This window comes from Periplaneta americana, chromosome 12, assembly GCF_040183065.1.
Source record: "Periplaneta americana isolate PAMFEO1 chromosome 12, P.americana_PAMFEO1_priV1, whole genome shotgun sequence".
Lineage (NCBI taxonomy): Eukaryota > Metazoa > Arthropoda > Insecta > Blattodea > Blattidae > Periplaneta > Periplaneta americana.
Window position 1 is genome coordinate 118,212,239 of NC_091128.1, and position 24,123 is coordinate 118,236,361.

A 24,123-nucleotide genomic window follows, 5' to 3' on the forward strand; every position below is an offset into this window, starting at 1 on the left:
TTGAGTGGAAGAGAAGGCCTGATGGCCTTAACTCTGCCAGGGAAAATAAAACTATTATTATTATTATTATTATTATTATTATTATTATTATTTTATTTATTTATTATTTTTGGATGGAATAGTATGCCCAATTTCATTGAAGCCTGTATTTTTGGACTCCCCTGACCCTCGCACACAATGTAATGAAGCTTGGAGCCGCAGTTAGATAGAATCTTGAGACTTTTTCTTCATCCTCACACTTGGGAGCAAGAAACGTGGAGCGCCTCACTGTCTACCATGGCGCGGGGGTAGTGCAAAGCGCGAGGTTTGGAGAGTACCCGATGGACCCTCCTCCAGAAGCCGCTAATGAGATATCGGATACCAATACCTCAAACCACACTCTGTCTCTCTCTACAGAATACCCTGAGGATATAGGACCTACCTACGTTTTGCTGCCAGATAAAATTGCGTTTCTTTTTTCTTCCATCTCTGTCCTTTTTTACTCTCTCTCTCTCTCTCTACATCGCTTGGAGAACTCTACAAACAGACTTTATTATCTAGTGGGTCCCCTACTGTCAAACCAATACTGAGTATAGGCGTATTCTGACATCACCGTAGGAAAAAGGTTGTAGAGGAAATTCATACAATACTCCTTCGACTTCCTCGTTTTTTCATCACTTCAAATAACAGAATAAAAGTATAGAGAGGGAAATAGTGTTTGGTGTAAGTCTATATGTCATTTCTGATGTTGAAGCTTTCATATGCAGATCTGTATAGACATTTGTTAAAAGTGGAATATATATATGACTCTGTTTCTTGCATGAAAGCCTTTAATGTATTGTAACGTATGAAGTTGTTATCACCTCAATACAGCTGTTTGAAATGTACAAAGGACCGCTTTTCTCCCCCGTTATTTATGTGTTATAATACTAAAATCGTTATGCAATAAAAACATATCTACTTGTCAGATTTCTTAAGAACTTTATTTCATTCGAAGTTTTCCATTCAAATGCAGCATACTTGAATATAAAGGAAGACAAATCAATTATTAAAGATTACAAAAATTTAGAATAGTTTCAGCTTGCAATAGGTTGTCCATAAACTAAGCCGGTTAACTTGTCGTCGACTAAGGTCCAAATGCTCGTATCTCACACAATCATAATTTTACAGGAGAACGAAATAATTGTTCTTGTCGCCATTTACTGCCGACTTACATGGTACTGAAATTTGTATTTTTCAGCGATTAATATCAATCAGTGGTTTACGAGATTTTGCAGGTAGATGCGCATCGCTTTGACGAATTCAATGGTACCAAAAACTCAATTTAGAACATTTTAAGGGTTACGAGTATATGCACCTTAATGGAACATTAACCAGTTTGGTGAAATAAATCTGTATTTTTACTCTTTGCTTCTATCTTTTGAAATAATACCTCTTTATTCATGAAATTTGGAAAGAATATAGAGAACATGCTGATACCCATGTATGCATAATTACAGTCTTACAAAATACAATTATTTAATTGCTTACGCTTGATAATTTTAATTTAAAAAAAATTGCACCATTGAGCTACGCCGAAGTTCAATCTGTGGATTGAACTTCGGCGTAGCTCAATGGTTAGAGCGCTTGGTACGTAGAACCAAGGACTAGGGTTCGATCCCCGGCGCCGGAACGAATTCTTCTCCTCTAATATCAATATTGTTACTATAACACACTTCGTATTGATAAACTTGCGATAGAAGTAAGTTTATTTAATCATACTGTATACTATAACTATGTTATGAGTTGATAGAGATTTTTGTTCTACAAAATAGGTTTGTTTTTAATTTATTTTCCAACGAAACATTTCTTTATTTTGGGTTCTCTTTGAGTGTACGTCAATTTTAAATAAAGCTGACGTATTGAAAATTAAAGATAATTACCTAGAATATAATTAATTTCATTGTCTTAAATGTAAACTATCAAAGCTACTTACTGTATAAGTGACAAATTAAACGAAATAGCTGAACTACAAACATTCAAATTTTCATTACTTCAAAGTTACGATAATTCTAAGTGTAATATTTTTTATCACAATTATACTTTTGTTTGATCAGCTGTCTGAAGACAGATTTGAACCTCATAGGCTAAGTGTCACCAATAATCATCACTTAAAATGAGAGTAACAAGCCTGGAGATAATGGTCAGTTCCTTTGCCACTCCATTGCATACATCGCTGACTAGTAACATATTTCACTAATTAGACTTAAGACGTATACAAATTGTCTTTCCTCTGACACATATCGTCAAGTGAGATGTACTGCCCGATAATAGATGTACATACATATCAGCCAGAACCTCAATCAGAGGTAAATTATACGTTAACTATATTTTCTAAAAAAAAAAGACAATATTTGTCATTCTTATGACAGCAACAATGTTCTGATGAGTAAAGGTCGCTCTTTTAATGTATTCATGTTTTTTCCATGCATGTCTTTAATGACATAACATTTATTTTCTTGGAATTAGCAAGAAGTGTTTATACGAAACTATTGCTTCATGTCTATCAGCAGGGAGACAAATCAGTGTACGTATGATCAGACTTAAAATATGAATAATCATGTCTCTTGAAACTCTCATATTTTGGCAGATTTCCGAAACACCCGTAAGCAAAAACCCGAATCGCAGTACGGATAATTTTCTTTTTTTTTTTCCAGATCTGTTTGCGAAACACGATTTCAGAGAAAAATATAAAAATTTAACGAAGTAGGATAAAATGTATATTCATTAAAATTATATATGTCGGTAAAAAATAAACATAAAACAGAAGCACAATAAAACACAGACATAGAAATTATAAAAAAAAGGATAACTAAAAATTAAAAAAAACCCAACAGCAAACCAAATACAGAATTGTATTTTAAACAGAACTGTAAAAAATAACACAAAACCAAACTAAAATAATTAATCATATATAACATAATATTACTCGTTGAAGCATTCTTTCCCGTTGGCATCAGAGAACGCTAGTAGTATGGTTGCCTTTGAACCGGTGTTACGGGGGACACTGAGGGAAGCTGTAGTGCACAGACATAGAAATTATAAAAAAAAGGATAACTAAAAATTAAAAAAAAACCAACAGCAAACCAAATATAGAATTGTATTTTAAACAGAACTGTAAAAAATAACACAAAACCAAACTAAAATAATTAATCATATATAACATAATATTACTCATTGAAGCATTCTTTCCCGTTGGCATCAGAGAACGCTGGTAGTATGGTTGCCTTTGAACCGGTGTTACGGGGGACACTGAGGGAAGCTGTAGTGCACAGTCTGTAAAAACATTAACTACTCATATTACTCGCTTAAAAGACGAAGTCCAGATAGGCTACAGAGGCCGACACTTATATTATGGGTGATGATAGTTGATTTATCTTTTCTACGTATCTGTTGCAATGCTATTACAGCACTCCTCTCCAAACCGAAGTTAATTATAATTAATAACACAGGCCAACCAGTAAGAAGCTTTTTTATTAATTTTATCCCTTACTTATGTAGCGTTGCGTGCTGAACGCGGAAATAATCATAAAAAGTGAGTAGGACGTACCGCTGTTCACAATTTTAATTTTACCGCTAAATGTGGGTCATGTACATCAGGACATTAGGGTAATGGCAAAAAGATATCAAGGACGTTGGAATGTATCTACGATTGGTGACTTGCTGGACACTACATCGAGAAAATCCGGTGTCATCTCGTAAGAGGAAGAGTAACATACGAGGTTTTACACAAAACAGAAAGAGAAAATATTAGTATGGGAATGATGATGCTAGTATTCCACGTTAAGAAAAGCGCACTCAGCATATGGGGCTATTCTATCAAATGACCAGTTGCTATAGAAACGCCTTCCTATCACAAATTTTCTACAATGTACTAGGCAAGGCACAAAAAACTAATGCTTTGTTCCTTAATTTGGAAGCTCTATAAATATATTCTAGAGAGTTGGTTTGTATAAATATTTAATTATTATTATTTTATTCTTCAATATACATGTGTAATAATAATTACAGCAGAACGATTTTCTTTCAAGAATCTTTTACTTAAGTATGATAAGTATTTAATCAGAGATTGCAAAAAAATAACTGTACGAGATAGAGTGAAATGGAAAACACTTTTGGATTCAGCACACTCACAAACATAGAAATCAGCTGAATTCACAAAAAAAAAGTTATTTAAAAGTAAAATTTGTTAGGCCTATGTAATTAATTATAGCCTACACATTTTACTTCTTCCATTAACGCATATGGATGCCGTCAGTTTTATCCTCTGTTCTCAACGTGTTCTATTATTATTCCAATACAGCGTCTCATTACAGTAGAGATTCGATTATCCGAAACAATTGGAAATGGGGAGGTGTTCGGATGACTGATTTTTCGGATAACCGATCATTTACGAAAACACATTTTACCGGTGTCATAGAAGCAGCGCGATACGAAGAAACACTGTTAATAAACACAAAATTACATACAGTATATATTTTGTATCACACATCTTACAAATAACACAGAGAACCGACTAGCTTAGTTTGACAAGTTAAAAATGGTCTACATTTTAGGAAAAAAAAAGTCCTTTTTTTTTGCTTCAGAGCTGAGACTCTCTCTCTCTCTCTCTATCTCTCTCTCTTTTTTGGCCGCTAAATCTCTCAAACAGTGCTAGCGAAACTTCTACATGGCGCGCGCGCAAATTTGAATTTGCCGACTGGAACGCTTTCGGTTAATCGATGTTTCGGTTGATCGGTATTCGGATAATCGATGCCCTAAGTCTACTTTATATTCTCCGGAGAACATAAAGATATTTTAGATTGTTTACATAATAATAATAATAATAATAATAATAATAATAATAATAATAATAATAATATTGGTGGTAGTGGTAGTGGTAATGGTAGTAGTAGTAGTAGTAGTAGTAGTAGCAATAGTAGTAGTAGTAGCAATAGTAGTAGTAGTAGTAGGAGGCTAGTAGTAATAATGATTGAGGAAGATATGAAAACATTGACGTATGACACAAGGCATAAGAATTTAAAAGGAAATCATAATTTAATACGAAACTTACCCATTTTATTTTCATATAGTTTTGGATATGGTCATTTAAACAGGCTCAATAGCCTACGACTCCCTTGACAGGAGTTGATAAACGCTTCTAATGAAGTGTTCAAAACTTAGTTATAATTCAGTCTCGTAAGTATTCCATTGAGGATTGTTGCGATTAATTCTGGGACATACGCAGTGTTTTCCCATATGCCATCTTGTGGAATGCATGAGAGTGCCGGGAGCCATCTGCTTGGGGTGGGTGCTGCTACATTATGAAGCGAATGCAGCAGTTCCCATGACAACGTTTCTATATGCCGACATATTTGCTTTAATGATTTCGCTTTCATAATTGCTTATGAAGCGCGGTTATATCACATACACGAAAGTTAATTAAGCTGTTATATATCATCCATACGTCGTATTAATTAACGAGGTAAATCAACGAAAGTGTTATATATAGTAATTTTTTTGTCATGGAAGATTCTACGTCATAAGGTTGCATATTTTAAAAGTGAAGGGCACAAGAAACCAACAGAACTAATGAAATAACGGGGAACATGTTCCGCATTTTTAGCTTTGTTTCTAAGAAACTTAATTAGTGTTGCAACTTAATTTAATTAAACTATCTCTACTTTGCAAACACATGTATTCTGCTTATCCTTTTCGTGAAACATCTGAAAATGGATGTGGCATCACAAAAACCGTGCAGTACAGCGAACTATTGTAGAAGTTGACGACATTCTATATTTCGTTTCATTATGTCTGACAGGAGATGCAAATATTACCGACAGAAAAGGAGAGAAGTGTATTGCTAGTCAATCAATGGCAGAGATCTCACTCCATGCTTGAATTGAAGTTGGGAGGTCTGAAGTGTACTATTCCCAACCAACTTTAAGACTAGCGTGGAAAGAGACTTCTGCCATTGGTTGAATAGCAATGATACTAATTTCCTCTTCTGCCAGCAATGTTTACTTCTCTTGTCAAACATTGTGAAACGAAGTATAGTTAGCAAATTTATGACCATGCTCGCTGTCTAATTGAGTTTCTAGCGACATTCAATTATTCATTATTGTTATAAAGAATTTTTTTTATTATCCAATTTAATAAACACTATTTACCCTGAGGTATATTAGGGTTATAGTTGGTATCAAACTACATATTTTATAAGCAATAAACAATAATAAAATTATAATACAAAATTGTGGTCAAGGTTACAATTCACATGAATTATGTACAAGAATGCACCTTAATGAAAGTGAATTATGTACAAGAATGCATGTTATAAAGAATTGTTATCGATGAAAGGTGCAAGAAGTTGAAGCCCGTTAATCTACGCGAGTTAATTTACACGGGCGAATCAGTAAGTTACAAATCGAAGTAGCGACCTACATTTTTTAATGAAGCGTCTAAAGCTACCGCCGCTACATGTCTGTATTATCCAGGTGTAATGGTAATCATGTGCGCACAAGCGAAACAAGCAAAACAAAGAAGCAGCAGTTGTAAGCAGATGGGGCGGGCACGAAGTATACCAATGCCGAGTAGCGCTCCGTTATGAAATATATTAATAAATTAATACTGTAAGTTTACGGTGAGCACTGCCTGTCACGTCATAGTATCTACATTCGGTATGCAATATCTCTGAAATGTGGACAAGTACGTAAAATGGAGTAATTTATAATTTGCGTATACAATCATGAATAGCACACGTGGTCTGAAATAAAAAATTATGTAATGAGCTTATTGTTGCACTGAACGTTTTTAATATGATAATCCTTAAACTAAACTATTTTACTAGTGTTCTTGTCACTAGTTAATTGGAAAATTTTACTTGAGTATCAGAAATCATTCCTATTAAAATTAATATAAAGATATGTAAAAATAAATTGAAATGCTTGGATGTACATAATAGTTTCATGTTAACGTACTTGAGTTCTAAAAGTCTAAATAAATGTAAGCTTTCTAACATAATGATGTAGTAATTTGTTCTTGAGATTACTGTAATAATGAGTAAAATAAAGTATAATGTATCTAAAAGTTGTGCCTAACACCTTAAAATATTCTTAAGATCCCTTATAAGACTGTAAAAATTACATCAACATTTTAAATGTAAAATATTAGCAAATTTACATTTCTCTTTTCCACGCGTTCACAACAATGCCCGTTTATTTAAAAAAAAATGCTGTAACAAAACATATTTTTCCCTATTTTTAAACAATGCATGTAGAAAACTTTTGGAAACAGTATAATATAATACAAAGTCTATATACTAACACGACCACCAGGATAAAAACAAATAATTGCAGAATTACTAAATTAACAAAGAATATAACAAGTGGTGTTCAACAATTGTGCACTTTATTACCCGTACTCTTTATTCAGAGCGAGTCAAACCTAAGGGACCGTCACACCTGCCGTCTCTCGGCATTACAGTCTGGCAAGTAGTTTCCCCAGCTCTCGTGAATAACGTTCGTAGAGTTTCATGACATTATAGTCTGGCAAGTGATCTTTAGTGAATTATTTATTTAAGGAAATGGAAAGAATCTTAGCTAAATTCCAAAGCAGTTGCTCGAAATGTCCTTTATTACATTGTATTCGTGCGGTCTGAAAAACCACCACACATTATTTAGTTAGACAGCAATCTCGCAGTTTGGCAACAATGCCGGTAAATTGGATTTGCTTCGGTCAAGAAAATGCGTGGGTTTTCATAGTTGTTGTACTATGCTGGCTACATAATTCTGCTAGCACTTCAAATTGTCAGTCTGTATCAATATGAACTGTATTGAGAAATGCAATGTTTTTAATCATGGTTATGTATACGGTATAGAAATAACAACACATTTTCCTCATTCAAACGTATCTATTGAGTATGAATATCGTATGAGTTGTGTACGCAAGTTTCGGCGGCGCTTTATAGAGACTACAAAATCATTGAGACGTTATTTAGTGAACTTTCCGAAGACAAGTCTAAATCTCATAAGTGATACCAATAAGGCGTCACTTATGAGGCAACTAGGTCAGGAGCTAAGGGGTAGGGTTGCCAGTTCCTTTCCCCCCTCACTGAGACGTTATGTTATTACATTGTGTGGAGAAAACAAGTTCCGTTCTAGGTTAGAAAAATATTTTGTGCGAGATCGTGCGTATTTACTTGTTTTCCGCACAGAACCAATACGCGGTAAGTGTGAAATACCACATTCAGTATTCCCAACGTAACACACATAACAATTTCCCTCTTCTTACCGCTTAAGCGCGACATTCATTTTGCTGCTTTAGGCTTTTAACATATTATTTTTAGAGACGTTTAACATAGTAATAATTATAAATTGGAAACTTACCACTGCAATTTCACCTAAATTGCACTGTTAATTATTGTTTTTAAATATTTGCAAAAATTAAGTAAAGTCTACTACTCCACGAAGGCTATTGTATTCCTGATACAAGTAACAATTTGAAGCCGTGAAAAAATCAACAAGACTCCAGATGCCGATGTTATTACTGCAATATGTTATATAAATAATATTGTTAAAATATTGAAATGAAAAATAAATAATTGCATAATCTTACCGTTTAAGTTCGCATTTATAGACTGGGGGAAAAAAAAGACAGACGTATATCACGGCCTGCTGGAGTATAGATATTTTTGTTTTCTAAAGTTGCCGTCATTAAACAGAAACCAAGATGGAGATTTCATTGCAACTAATTAGAAATTCGTCTTTCACGTATGTAATAAACATACACAAAATAATGTACGATATACGAGCGGTATGTTTGATTTCATGTTCTCGGAAATTAAAAAAGCTCAACTACGTTTCGCTTTTTCAACCTTTTCCTCGAACATGAAAACGTCAACATACCGCTCTTGTAACGTATATTACTATTGCAGTGATGACAATGGTAACAATAATAATAATAAATTTACGCTTGAAATTAATCGTATATTTGTAACTTCTGAAGCTGACGGTATATTGTAACTAAGACACAAATTTGAATATGTAAACTTCAACATTATGTATGACACGACGCTATCTACAACAACCTCTGAAGATTCTATATGCATCAACAGAATAAGCACTACATGTTTTGCATAATGAGACACTAGCAGTGGAGATCGTTCTATCAAACAGGTGTAGTGACACTTAAGTTGAATAACGAACATCTGAATCTGAGGAACATTTTTTTGTCCACGATCAAAGGATTTAGCAAAGTTTCTTGAAACGTGAATTCCAATTTCACAGTCTGATGAATAATTTTCCACGTCTAGAAAGGAAGCGTCGTCGAAAAACGAGGAGCAGGGCACTGAAATTTACCTTGCGCATTATTATTTAAAAGGAGAATTCGTTACCTCTCTCTCCTTACAAACTCGGAGAGTACTTTACAGTCAAACCGCTCCTGGATCTGCATTGTGAGACAGAGACTAATTAAAATGTGAAAAGGCCCTAGACGAAGCAGTTAATCAATACAGTACATTTTCTCACTTCTGTAATCTGAATTTCAAGAGGATCAGTTTATAGCTACTAAGTTTAAAAATTCTATAACGCTACTTCTTTCTTTTACATTTATTCTATCTTGATGAATCCTCCTTTCGAAATTGCCTACTTGCTTTACTGATTTCACATGACAACTCATGATGGATTGTTCCAAAATAGCTCTTTCGTGTCTGCGATTAAAGCCAAGGGTTACTGATACGTCTATTTTGTGTCAGTTCACTTCTAATTACATGCAACAAGACATGAAATTTACATTCATATGTACGGAGAAAGAGCTAAGAAACAGCATTCTTGCTTTTACAATCCACACGGCTGAAGAACTATCAGATTTCATTTGTCTTCCGTATGGTAATGAAGAGGATAAGACCAGTTACTGCCAACGATATAAATAAAATATTTCTCATTTTACAGCGAAGAAGAGATTTTTGTCGATACACTTATCTGAATTTACTTCTACATACCAGTAAAAAAAAAATACTTTTGAAATTTCGAATCATTAGCATAGAACAGAAATTAATTTTCTGTAACAACTTAATGCAATAGATTACAAAAATGTTATTATCTTCCTCTTTGATACAAGTGGTTGTACGCTAAACTTCTTCACAAATGAAGATCTATGTGATTTGTGTGTAATAAATAAGAATTGTTGTACATGAAAATGTTATGGATGACAGAGGTAATGTCAATCGAGTACTCTTTGAATAAAAAAAAATGGAAGGGGAGGATTGTCGCTTTAAGCAGTACATTTAGATTTGCTAAGTAGGCCTCATATCATGTTTAATTTATTTAATATTTATTCATTTCATGTACCTTATACCTTTATTATTCATTAATTTTGATTATTATCCATTATTTCATTTATTTATTAAGAGAATATCCTATACAGGATGATTAAAAAAGGTAAGATACACCGGCGAGAAGTGGATCACAGAGACTTTTAGAGCACGAAAGTCCTTTGTAATATTTATTTATTTGCAACATTTTCACAATTATAACAGGTCAAACATTTAATTCAATATTAAAGCGATGTAGTGTCAACGTCTGGGCTGGAATAATAATGGGTGGCAAATCAATTCGTTCATACTTGCTCGCAGACAGAATAGGAGACGCAGAACATCTCCATTTTCTTCAGGAAACATTGCATATATTGCTGTGATAAATCTCTCAATATGTTTGAGCACATATGGTACTAGCTGGATGGCGCACACACTCTCTGTTTGTCAGTGGTTTAATGAAGACTATCCAGGTCGGTAGATAGGCAGGTGAGGTCTTTAATCTTGGCCGGCTCGATCCCCAGACTTAACACCTCTGGACTTCTTTTTATGGGACTGTATGAAAGAAGAGGTGTATGCTACAGAGGTTACATACCTACAGAGATGTTTTGCTGCAACAAGTTGATACAGCCAAGCAGACATCAGACAACAAAACGGGCTGTTGAGTAGTGTGCATATCGTTATTAGAGAACGCGTCCGTGCATGCTTGCGTGCAATAGGTCATTTTGAGCATTTGTTCCAATAAAAGGTACCGTGAATATTATTATTATTATTATTATTATTATTATTATTATTATTATTATTATTATTATTACCACGATCTTAAGCAAGTAAACCACCTTAATTGTGAATTAAATATTTAACCTGTTGTAAAATGTGAAACAGTTGAAAATAATATAAATTGACAAAGGACTTTTCTGCTCTAAACTTCGCTCTGCTCCACATCTTCACCGACTGAACTTCACTTCTGAATCATCCCGTATATTCTATGGTATAAAACTTAACAGTTAACGACATACTCCGTTGGGTATATCTGCAATAGGCCTATAATTGAAGATCTGAACTGAGAAACATCCCTAGTCCATGAGGGTGAATGCGTCGCTATGGTGGTCCTCAATCGATGATGATGTACGGCTAATGCCCCTCACTCGCATCAACCGGCGGGTCCACGGCAGTTAGCACTCGTCCTTCGGGAAGAGCGAATAGGGTAGGCGAATTTATTATTGTTTTAGGTAGTGGGCGCCAGCCCACCCTATTTCGACGCTCGGTGTAGCATGATATCCTTTCAGGGTAGCAGAGGTACAGTTGTGGTGTAGGATGATGTCGGGAATAATACCAAGCCGGCTACTTAGAAAAAAGGCAGTGTTGATCTCGATACTGTCAGTTTATTGTCGTATTCAATTGGTAAACCCTTGAGTATGTATTTCCGGCTGAACTTGTAATTTAATGGTCGGTCGCACTTCTGTATCAACTCTATGGGGGTCCACACCTGTGGAGTAACGGTCAGCGCGTCTGGCTGCGAAACCAGGTGGCCCGGGTTCGAATCCCGGTCGGGGCACGTTACCTGGTTGAGGCTTTTTCCGGGGTTTTCCCCTCAACCCAATACCAGCAAATGCTGGGTAACTTTCGGTGCTGGACCCCGGACTCATTTCACCGGCATTATCACCTTCATATCATTCAGACGCTAAATAACCTAGATGTTGATACAGCGTCGTAAAATAACCCAATAATATAATATATCAACTCTATGGCAGCGCTGAATATACTCTATTCCCTACTATAAACGCGATCCTCGGTTCGATACTCTATAATCGAAGCTCCTATTCGGTCACTCCGCTTTCTCTCTATCCGTACGGCTACTGATGGTAATGTTGACGAGTAGCCTCGTCGATGAGAAAGTTCTGTCTATCGAGTCTTCGCCGGGAGAAAGACTAGTAAGTAGGGCCGTCGACACCAAAAAGCTCAGTAGGTAGGGTCGTCGACACGAAAAAAGCTCAGTAGGTAGAGCCGTCGACACGAAAACAGCTCAGTAGGTAGGGCCGTCGACACGAAAAAAGCTCAGTAGGTAGGGCCGTCGACACGAAAAAAAGCTCAGTAGGTAGGGGCGTCGACACGAAAAAAGCTCAGTAGGTAGGGCCGTCGACACGAAAAAAGCTCAGCAGGTAGGGCCGTCGACACGAAAAAAAGCTCAGTAGGTAGGGCCGTCGACACGAAAAAAAGCTACTCTCCGCGCCTTGTCACCCGTATTTATAAAGACCTATCCTACGCTAAAACTAACTATCCTATTGGCTAACAACTACGTCATTTAACCGGCCTAAAATCTATTCTCAATTGGTCCAAAGTGACCTCATATGCTGAACCAAGATCTCTTCTCATTGGTCGCGAAATACGTCATCTCTACATTTAGACTTTGGATTTCCCACAACATCAAATTAGTTAGTAGATTTTTCGAGAATACCCATTCTTTTGAAAAACCCCAAGCTTTGCAATTGCTTTCCCACGAGTCTTGTCCAACTCTCGGATTTTACGCTTGAATGAGTGTCTATGCAAAACCCTCACAAGGTGGCCATAAATCTGTCCGATGCTAAGTGACTCGGAGACGAAACACCTGCGTGGGAAACTAATTCTAACAAAGTCGCCAGAACATCCCCGCGAATACACGTAACAAAAATATGGAGATATCAACCTCGCTATTAAATCTGCCTCTCGCTCTCCTAATTACTGCTTCATCCATCACAGAGAATTTTTCTGGACAGCAAGGAAACTATGTAGGATTGCAATATAAGAGTATTTAAATAAACACTTGTATGATTAAAAAAACACATGCTTAGAGTAGGACTTGAGATATTCTATTTTACATAAAGTTAGCCTACGCAAAACACAACATATTCATTCATTCATAGTGTTCCGCTCAAGGGCAGGTCTTTTTCTGCAAACTCAGCTTCCTCAAGTGTTTTCTGCCTTTCTCTTTGTTTCCACATAGCATCCATATATATCTTAATGTTGTCTATCATCTGATATCTTCTTCTCCCCTAACTCTTCTCTCGTTCACCATTCCTCCCAGTTCATCTTTGAGTAGGCAGTTTCTTCTCAGTCAGTGACCCAACCAATTCCTTTTCCTGTTCCTGATCATTTTTCACTATTATTCTTTCTTCAGCCACTCTTTCTAACACAGCTTCGTTTCTTATTCTGTCTATTTCACACGCTCCATTCTTCTCCATATCCACGTTTCAAGTACTTCTAGTTGCTTCTCTTCTCTTCGTCTTATTGTCCATGTTTGTGCCCCATTCAATGTCACACTCCACACAAAGCACTTAACTAGTCTCTTCCTTAGTTCTTTTTCCACAGGTCCTCAGAAGATGCTCCTTTTTCTATTAAAAGCTTCCTTTGCCAATTCTATCCTCCTTTTGACTTCCTGGTAGCAGCTCATGTTACTGCTTACAGTACATCCCAAGTATTTGACGCTTTCCACTTGTTCTGTTGCCTCATTTAGACTTCGCAACTTTATCTTCTTTACTTTTCTTCTTATGACCATGGGCTTCGTCTAGTTTGAATTTATATTCATCCCATGCTGCTCACAGCTGTCATTTAGTTCCAATAGCATATCCCTTAGTATCACCTCCTCGTCTGCTAATAACGGCATCTCATCACCAAACCTTATACACTTTATTCTTTTTCCTGCTACTAACACTCCTCCCATATTTGTGGCTAATCGGGATGTAGTTACAGAAGAATGGGGAAATTTACACAACGAAGAACTGCACGCATTATATTCTTCACCTGACATAATTAGGAACATTAAAACCAAACGTTTGAGATGGGAAGGGCATGTAGCATGTATGGGCGAATCCAGAAATGCGTATAGAGTGTTATTTGGAAGGCCGGAGGAAAAAATACCTTTGGAGAGGCCGAGACGTAGATGGGAGGATAATATTAAATTGGATTTGAAAGAGATGGGATATGATGATGGAGACTGGATTAATCTGGCTCAGGATAGGGACCGATGGCGGGCATATGTGAGGGCGGCATTGAATGTGCGGGTTCCTTAAAAGCCATTTGTAAGTAAGTATTACTCCTCCCATGTTCTGAAACAGTTGTTCACTAAATCCTCCAAGTAGATATGCGAGGTAAAAAGCCAAATTCAATCAATTTTTACTTCGGATGTTTTGTTAATTCAGATCTTTATTTAAAGAAACAATGTAAAGTAGAGGTCATAGGATTGAATGTTCAGCAGCAATTAAGAAATAACAGAAAATAGGTTACGGCTTGTAGCCATTTTAGAATGAGGAAGATTAATTTAAATTATTATAATGATGTAATATAAAGTGACATCAAAAACTTTTTCCTTGCATTCTTAACTATGTCCTGATTGTACCTATGCAGGGTAAATATTACCATAACAACTAAAACTTACGATTTTGCAAAGCCTGCATGGTATAGTCAAAAGCAAGGTACAATAAAAATGTAAGGAAAACGTTTTTGATGTCACTGTACAACCTCTCTGTTTTTATCAAATGTAGCGACAAAGGCGGAAAAAAATTGATCTAAAAATTCATCGTATTACTCCTAGAGTGGGATGTAAGTATTTAAAGTAACCGTAATTAGAAACAATGTACTGTACATCCTACATCCTCAAATCTTTGCTCTTCATTTCATAAATTTTCATATTGCTAACAACGTTCTCAGTTTTGATTATCTTAAAAGTTTAAAATGAAGCGGCCCTCGGGTTGCAAAGTAAGGCTAGTTGCTAGATTATTGAATTAATGTTATCTGATAATTGATTTGAGACAACTAATGGACTATCTGTGTTTGGTTTCAGCTAACAGCGCGTACTACTCCAGGGCGATAGTTTCGTGGCTTCTACCGCTGGTATTGCTTCTCTGTCTCAGGTTATGAGGATAAGGTGAGTGTTCTGTCTTAACATTATCTGTGTGAAATGCGTCAATCACAGCTTCATTGCGGTCGCTGTAATCCTGCCCTCTGTTATCCTCAGAAATCCAATTTCCCTTACCAGACAACCAGAGGAGAGGACGTGACGTCTCCTGTCCGAACGGTACATCACATAGGCGTAGGATCCTTTATGTTCAGACCAGCGTAATGCTATTCGATGTAATGCGCCCTGATAACTTGATCTAAATTGCTTTGTGTGTCAATTAGTACTAACATTTTCAATTACAAATCCAGGAGACTCGAGTTCGAATCTCGGCAATGGAGGGAAGATATACCTGCCTTTGTATCTAGTTTTCTTCTGTCCATTGTGGTTCCAAGCTGTGGTTACACGTCATGAAGTCTGTTATGAATGTCAATGGCTGGTTAACAATCCCGGAGATTTTGTTTTCTACGACTTGCAAATAAATAGCAGTAGTAGTAGTAGTAGTAGTAGTAGTAGTAGTAGTAGTAGTAGTAGTAGTAGTAGCAGTAGTAGCAGTAGTAGCAGTAGCAGTAGTAGCAGTAGTAGTACTAGTAGTAGTAATAGTAGTAATAGTACCAGTAGTAGTAGCAGTATTAGTAATAGCAGTAATAGTTATGACCAGACAGTGTATGTGGGATGACTTAAGGAAAAGTGAAGTTGTTTCGTATCATAGTATATGGCACGTGCCGCGTCGTCCGTCTTTTGTGTACCTGGCGAGTACAGCAACGTAAAAAACGAAGGAACCCCGTTCCGTTCACAGTAACATTGCAACGCAATGTATGCAGTTGTGTTATCCTGCTCAAGTATTTAGTACGAGTTGAATAGTGTAATGCTGATCCATTCATAATGTCGAAGTCAAAACGTTAAATTCGCTCAGAGATACGAAATGCAATTAAGAAGTATGAGAGTGACATTTTATATATTAACGAAGACAATATCGTGTGTAATGTATGTAACATTGAAATAAAAACCAGAACAACTCAGGCTATAGGCCTAAAGAAACATTGCAACAGTACATTGCATAGAAAATGCGTTGAAATGAAATCTGAGGAACCATCATCATTTAGTTGTGCGGGTCTAAACGACACGTGCAACATGATGCTCAGTGCAAATATTCCTCTAAAGAAATTGAGTGACCCCCATTTTAGAGTTTTTCTTCAGAAATTCTCTCGATACAAAAACTGTTTAAGCGATAGGCAAAGACAATTCAGCTTCGACAACTTACGAGAATATATCGTCGTTTACTGCAACGCTGGTAATTGCATCAATGATGACGAGGACTGAACTTACAAGGTATGTACTATAGTACTACAGTGCGTAATTTTTCTTTTCCTTCTGACTGTACGGAGATACAGTAGCATGTTGACGTCGCCTGTTTACGTTTAAAACTGTTGAGCCAATGGTCTGAATGAAAAAAAATGTAAATGTGCACCTACATTCAATGATAAGTCGTCCCGCATTTACTGTCTAATTATGACAGTAATAACCAAAGCTCGGAACTTGGGGACTTGTGCCTTTCCACGTGGCTAAGCGACCGGACTTTCATGTCAACAACTCCCGCTTCCAGCACGGAGGTACAGTCAGGTCTGCTATTAAAATAGTTTCTGGCTGTAACAACGTATTGATAGTATTATTGTAGGTTGAAACGCGTAATTTTACAGCATATGTATAATGAAAATAAACACGAGAAATATATCAAATTTACTGCTCTGCTCTGTACATGTTATTACAGTGTATGACTACTTACATTCGAAGATTTTCGAACCCATAACTTCTTCGCTTGTTAGTTAAACATGATTTGAAACGAGAGAAACTTATTTCCACGTCACATGAAGTAACGGGAACAAACTTAAAATACTGAATGTTTTTCACTGTCACTGTTTTCTATTCGATTTTCAGTAGTTGCTAGCTATCTGAGAAAGATAAGTATTTCCCAAATTTTTCTCGAAAATAGTTTTCAATTTATGTATCACTACTAGGGCAGGTCCCTCTACGACTTGTTCCATGGCTGTGGACAAATTTTCCACCGATTTTAGGGACTGCAATGTCTTTCACCGTTTCCAACCTCTAGTTTATGTGTAGCACAACTTACAAATTATAAACTTTCCATTCGAAGAAAATAATGTATCTCCTCCGAAGTCCTCTACGAAATTCTGTAGCTGAAATTTAAAAAATGTATTTTCAAACTTCTATAATACCCATTTGAATAACAAGTATTTTCTAATTCCTTAAACAAACGTTTTCCTGTAATTCTCTGAATGTCATTGGCTTCGTCATGACACAGTTCCCTCGTCCGTCATCTTGTCGTTCGATGTGACCACTTTCTTAGTATATACGACTGTCCCTGAGCACTTGCAGCTTGAGCTTTGTGTACATTGTACCTGTAACCTTACTCATGCACACGACACACAAGTCCCCAAGTTCCGAGCTTTAGTAATAACAATAACAAAAATTTTAATAATACCGGTAATAATAACATTAATGACCATAATACTAGGCCTATATAATCTTTCTGTTTAGAAGTTTTCTACAATAGGTAAAACAGCATATATTATATGCTCCCGTTTTTCTTATATTCCTCCGTTTTCCTTATGCAATAGAGTCTCGTTAAACCGAACTACGCTAATCCGAAAATCTGGTTAATTAGAATAAAATTATTTTAAGAAACAGACAAATTTATTGCAATAGTACAAAGTAGTGAAGAGAAAAAAATGTATAAATTCATTCAATTTGCTTTACTTAAAAAACTTATGAAAATAGCACATTCAAGGGTACTTACAACAATTAGTGTTTTCTGTACATTATTTACACGTCTGTCATGCTCATAAAATCAGTAATTTTCTGTTGTAATGAAGTGAACCTGTTGGTTGTGGTTCTAAAAATAGCAACAGGGTATTCCCACCACCGTCTCTGAGCGCTCGTGAATAGCGTGCATTGCATTACAGGAAATATTTCGGTTAATTCGAAAATTTTGTAATCAGAATAGGTCTTGGTCCTAATTAGTTCGAATTAACTAGACTCTACTGTATTCCTTGTATTCCCCTTGTTCTCATTGTATTCCCCTCGTTCTCCTTGTATTCCCCTTGTTCTTCTTGTATTTTCTTTCTTCTCCTTCTATTCCCTTGCTTTCCTTGTATTCCCCTTGCTCTCATTGTATTCCCATTGTTCTACTGTTCTCTTTATATTCTCCTTGTTCGCCTTGTTCCGCGACCTCTTCGTCAACTTCCCCTCGTTCTCCTTGTATTTCCCCGGATCTCCTAGTATTTTGCTTCTCTTTCTATTCTCCTTGCTTTCCTTGTATTCCCATTGTTCTACTGTTCTCTTTATATTCTCCTTGTTCGCCTTGTTCCGCGACCTCTTCGTCAACTTCCCCTCGTTCTCCTTGTATTTCCCCGGATCTCCTAGTATTTTGCTTCTTCTCTTTCTATTCTCCTTGCTTTCCTTGTATTCCCATTGTTCTACTGTTCTCTTTATATTCTCCTTGTTCGCCTTGTTCCGCGACCTCTTCGTCAACTTCCCCTCGTTCTCCTTGTATTTCCCCGGATCTCCTAGTATTTTGCTTCTCTTTCTATTCTCCTTGCTTTCCTTGTATTCCCATTGTTCTACTGTTCTCTTTATATTCTCCTTGTTCGCCTTGTTCCGCGACCTCTTCGTCAACTTCCCCTCGTTCTCCTTGTATTTCCCCGGATCTCCTAGTATTTTGCTTCTTCTCTTTCTATTCTCCTTGCTTTCTTGTATTCCCATTGTTCTACTGTTCTCTTTATATTCTCCTTGTTCGCCTTGTTCCGCGACCTCTTCGTCAACTTCCCCTCGTTCTCCTTGTATTTCCCCGGATCTCCTAGTATTTTGCTTCTCTTTCTATTCTCCTTGCTTTCCTTGTATTCCCATTGTTCTACTGTTCTCTTTATATTCTCCTTGTTCGCCTTGTTCCGCGACCTCTTCGTCAACTTCCCCTCGTTCTCCTTGTATTTCCCCGGATCTCCTAGTATTTTGCTTCTTCTCTTTCTATTCTCCTTGCTTTCTTGTATTCCCATTGTTCTACTGTTCTCTTTATATTCTCCTTGTTCGCCTTGTTCCGCGACCTCTTCGTCAACTTCCCCTCGTTCTCCTTGTATTTCCCCGGATCTCCTAGTATTTTGATTCTTCTCTTTCTATTCTCCTTGCTCTCAGTGTATTCCCCTTTTTATACTGTTCTCTTTATATTCTCCTTGTTCGCCTTGCTCCGAGCGCTCTTCGTCAATTCCCCCTCTTTCTCCTTGTATTTCCGTGGGTCTCCTTGTATTTTCCTTCTTCTCCTTTTATTCCCCTTGCTTTCCTTGTATTCCCCTTGCCCTCATTGTATTCGTCTTGTCCTACTATTCTCTTTGTATTCTCCTTGTTCGTCTTGTTCCGCACGCCCTTCGTCAACTTCCCCTTGTTCTCCTTGTATTTCCCCGGATCTCCTTGTATATTCCTTCTTCTCCTTCTATTCCCCTTGTTCTAACATTCTCTTTATATTCTCCTTGTTCACCTTGTTCCGCGCGCTCTTCGTCAACCCTTTATTTAAATTTGCAATTGTGTGCAGGTGATCGCACTCGTACGTAGTTCTACGTGAAGATAACATCGCTCATTTGCCGCAACAGTGACACATCTCAAAAATGGCAATTTTTTGAGTTGATAGTGGAGAAAGAATCGTTATGACATAACGGTTCTTTCTATACTTTCAACTAAAAAACTTGAAATTTTTTATATGTGTCACTTTTGCAGCAAATGAGCGATATGCAGCTTAGTAAAGCTATCCACTTGTCGAAGAGTGATCGCACCCACACATAGTTCTAATAGATATGCATCATAGTAGAGCTATGAACCTGTCGACGGATGATCATACCCAAATGTAGTTCTACGTTAAAATTTGCAGCTTAGTATAAATTTGTCACATATAAACAAGTGATGTCACCTAAACATAGCTCTAGGTAAATATATGCAGCATGGCAAAACTATGCCGCTGTCTATTTCTGTGGAAGACAATGAGTAATTCAGAAAAATCTGCAGAATGACGTCAACACAATACCATAAGCAAACTTGTCCCGACACTGTCTTTGTCCACGTAATTTCCTCTTCAGCTATCGGCGTGGAAAGCTGCCGCCCTATCGTTTGTCTCGCAGCGTCAATCTGCACGGTATTAATTTTAGCAAGTTGGATGCACTGGTCGTCGGGATTGCGAATCGTTTCACGTTGCAGACTGATGGATCACAGTCTGGAATGCCTCGCATTAGTCGGAACGATTCAGTAACCGAACTGTCGACAACTGCAACGTCGAGCTTTTAATAATGTATTTGTCGGTTCCAAGAGAAGTTTCACAATGGATACTGTTTCAATCGTGGCATCGAAACGCTGCTAGATAACTTTTGTAATCAACAGAGGGAAATTGTAAATCAATGTGGAGACAGAAAGAATGTTTAGATAAATAAATGCAATCACCAAGTTAATTAAAATTGCCTCCCAGTGTTCTCTACACTCTGTGAACATACCACCACAAAATTCCGAATAACATATTCCGTTGTACCAGTGCTAATTTAATAATCCTGCATAATGTATTGAGTTAATTGGATACGGAGAGGATAAAGTATGTTAGCTACAGGAAACGAGGGTTCAACTTCGACAATTTAACACTGTTTACCTATCAACTCTATGATTGCATAAATCTAACTTCTGCACTGTCATTTTTGTTCTCTTACCTACAAGTCCAGTTTGTGTAACGATATTGTGAAATTCAGTGAAGTTGTTTCAAAACCGCTTCTCATTAATCCATTCGTTTGGGCTGTTGAAGAATTTTCTACCCTTTTCCATGAAAAAGATGTTGGTGCAAACACTCGTGATGCCCCACTTCGATTACTGTGATATTTTGCTTACTGACCTAAGCGTTACTTCGGCGCAGAGACTACAACGTGTTTATAATATGTGCGTCCGTTTCGTCTGCAATATTCGCCGGGCTGATCACGTAACACCATCCCTCGAAATGTTGTCCTGGCTCCGTCTAGAAGACCGTAGAAACATCCACTGTCTTTCCCTTCTCTTTCACATATTGCATTTCTCCACTCCTGTCTATCTTGCGTCTCGTTTTCAAACTTTATCCACCCATCATAACCTAGACACACGATCACAACACTCCTCAATATTATCCATTCCCTCCCACCGAACATCCTTACATTCATCTTCTTTCACTGTGGCTCTTCCTCGGCTTTGGAATTCCCTACCGAGTAATGTCAGGGACTGTCAGACATCAAACCAATTTAAGAATAGGCTAACGAAATATTTTTCTAGCAATTCTTGTTAACAATAATAGCTGTTTCAGGTTTCTCAATGTTTAATGGTTATATATATCACAAATAAATATCTAAATTATCTCATTATTATTATTATTATTATTATTATTATTATTATTAGTATTATAACTATTTCTTACCAATGTTTATTATTGTCACACTAACATTACTTGTCCAACTTTCATTATTTCCTTTCATGTTGTTTTATGGTCTAGATATTAATGTAATAACTATGTAAGCAATTGTATTCAATTAGAATTAGAGTCTGGCTGGGCGGAAGAGAAGGCCTATTGGCCTTAGCTCTGCCAGATTAAATAAATAAATTATTATTATTATTATTATTATTATTATTATTATTATTATAACTATTTCTTACCAATGTTTATTATTGTCACACTAACATTACTTATCCAACTTTCATTATTTACTTTCATGTTGTTTTATGGTCTAGATATTAATGTAATAACTATGTAAGCAATTGTATTCAATTAGAATTAGAGTCTGGCTGGGCGGAAGAGAAGGCCTATTGGCCTTAGCTCTGCCAGATTAAATAAATAAATTATTATTATTATTATTATTATTATTATTATTATTATTATTATTATTATTATTATTATTATTATTATATTTTTTATTTGTGTTGGCTTGGCAACATACTGATCCACGTGGTAACGTTAAGCCCAATCTTACGTTTATCTAGTAATACAAGTCAAAATATTCCAAATATAGAAGCTTAGGTCACAACTGTTAGCATGGCAACCACTTGACCAACGGTGACGACTGGTATTAATGACACTTTATTCGTTCATATACATACTGTCCGCGCAACTTACCTAGGCAGCTGGGTTCCCTAGTGCTCTATCACTGCCCCGAAGCTATCTGCTATCTAACCGACCATCGCTGCAGCAGTTGTACGTACAGTTACAAAAACATCATTCGGTATTTACTTTCAGTGCATTCCATTGGATATGGTGGGTGAAAGTGTGTGGATTCACAAAATAGCAAATATAAATAAATTACATTCTTCTTCGTCTATGTACAGTAGTGGCAAAAAAAATCCGGACCGAGCTTTGTAGCTGATTTCAGAGCCTTGTTCACGATAGACTGGTAACTAAGACTTTCGTGGTTCGAATCCTGCCTGGGAAGGAAACTCTTTTTTGTTCCTTATTAAAATTCATTCCCAATACTTTTCGATTGGAGCAATATTTTACTACTTAATTAACTTATTATTCCCAGAACATGAATTTTACCAGTAATCGAAAAGTATTGGGAATAAATTTGAATGATGAACAAAAAAATGTTTCCTTCCCAGGCAGGATTCGAACCACGAAATTCTTAGTTACCAGTCTATCATGCTCTGGAGTGAACAAGGCTCTGAAATCAGCTACAAGGGTCGGTCCGGGTTTTTTTTCCACTACTGTACAATACAGTATAATCACAACTCCAATTATTACAATTCGTAGGCCAATCTGACAGTGAATTACTAATGGTATGCGATACATAAAGTCTTTCAAGTAGAGGAACTACAGTCCACACCTGTGGAGTAACGGTCAGCGCGTCTGGCCGCGAAACCAGGTGGCCCGGGTTCGATTCCCGGTCGGGACAAGTAATCTGGTTGAGGTTATTTCCGGGGTTTTCCCTCAACCCAATACGAGGAAATGCTAGGTAACTATCGGTGTTGGACCCCGGACTCATTTCACCGGCATTATCATCTTCATATCATTCAGACGCTAAATAATCTTAGGTGTTGATACAGCGTCGTAAAATAACCCAATTTAAAAATTAGAAGAACTGCAGGTCTGTTACAGGGGCGTACGCAAGGGGGAGGGTCACCGGGTTTGAACCCCTCCTTGAACTCTAAAATAAAATTACATAAGCTGTAGTTCATTAGGGGAGATTTGGGTAGTATCGGACATCGGACAGTGAGTTTCTTTCATCTACAAAACCAGATGATAGTACCTGAATGACATAGTTACGTTTCTGTATGTCGCATATAGAAACGTAACCATGTGATTTAGGTACTACCATGTGGTGGTAGATGAAAGAAACCCACTGTCCGATATTACCCGATGTCCGATACTACCCAACTCTCCCCTACATTTAACTGTCTTCGTGGATTTTCCTGTTATGTTAAGTGTCTTAGCTATCATATATAAATAACAATAATTATTGTGTAGGTGTAATAATGACACAAGCATTGTTTTATTTTACAAAATTTAACAGACGTTAAAATTTGTTACATTTGTTAAAAATTGGGCTGTGAAAAATTGCGTTTCCAGGATTTTATAAGGATATTCTATTAGAACGTAGTATAATATGAATAAATATATCGTAACATATAATAATAATAATAATAATAATAATAATAATAATAATAATAATAAATACAAAACTGTAAGTACAACGAACTCTTCGAACACACTAAGCATTGTATTTTACCCGTCTCGTAGACCGTCCTCACCTCTCCTTCCACGCTTCCGCTAGAAGCGACCTCTCTATTCCCCCGCGCGTCTCTCTTTTAACTGCCCAGATAAGTTTCGCGGACAGTAGGTTAGCCAGAATATGTGACAGAGTGTTTCGCTATAAATTAAGAGATTCCG

The 24,123-nt window shown here is 36.7% G+C and overlaps 1 protein-coding gene across 2 annotated transcripts in view; it reads left to right on the top strand.

The window, feature by feature from the left end:
• LOC138710843 (uncharacterized) overlaps window positions 1-24,123 on the top strand; it is an 858,539-nt gene that overhangs the window by 799,790 nt on the left and 34,626 nt on the right. For both annotated transcript variants that reach the window (XM_069842005.1, XM_069842006.1), the window contains one exon: window positions 15,126-15,209. In XM_069842005.1, the coding sequence (XP_069698106.1) occupies window positions 15,126-15,202 (77 nt within the window). In that variant the 3' untranslated portion in view covers window positions 15,203-15,209. The remainder of the gene's footprint in view (window positions 1-15,125; window positions 15,210-24,123) is intronic.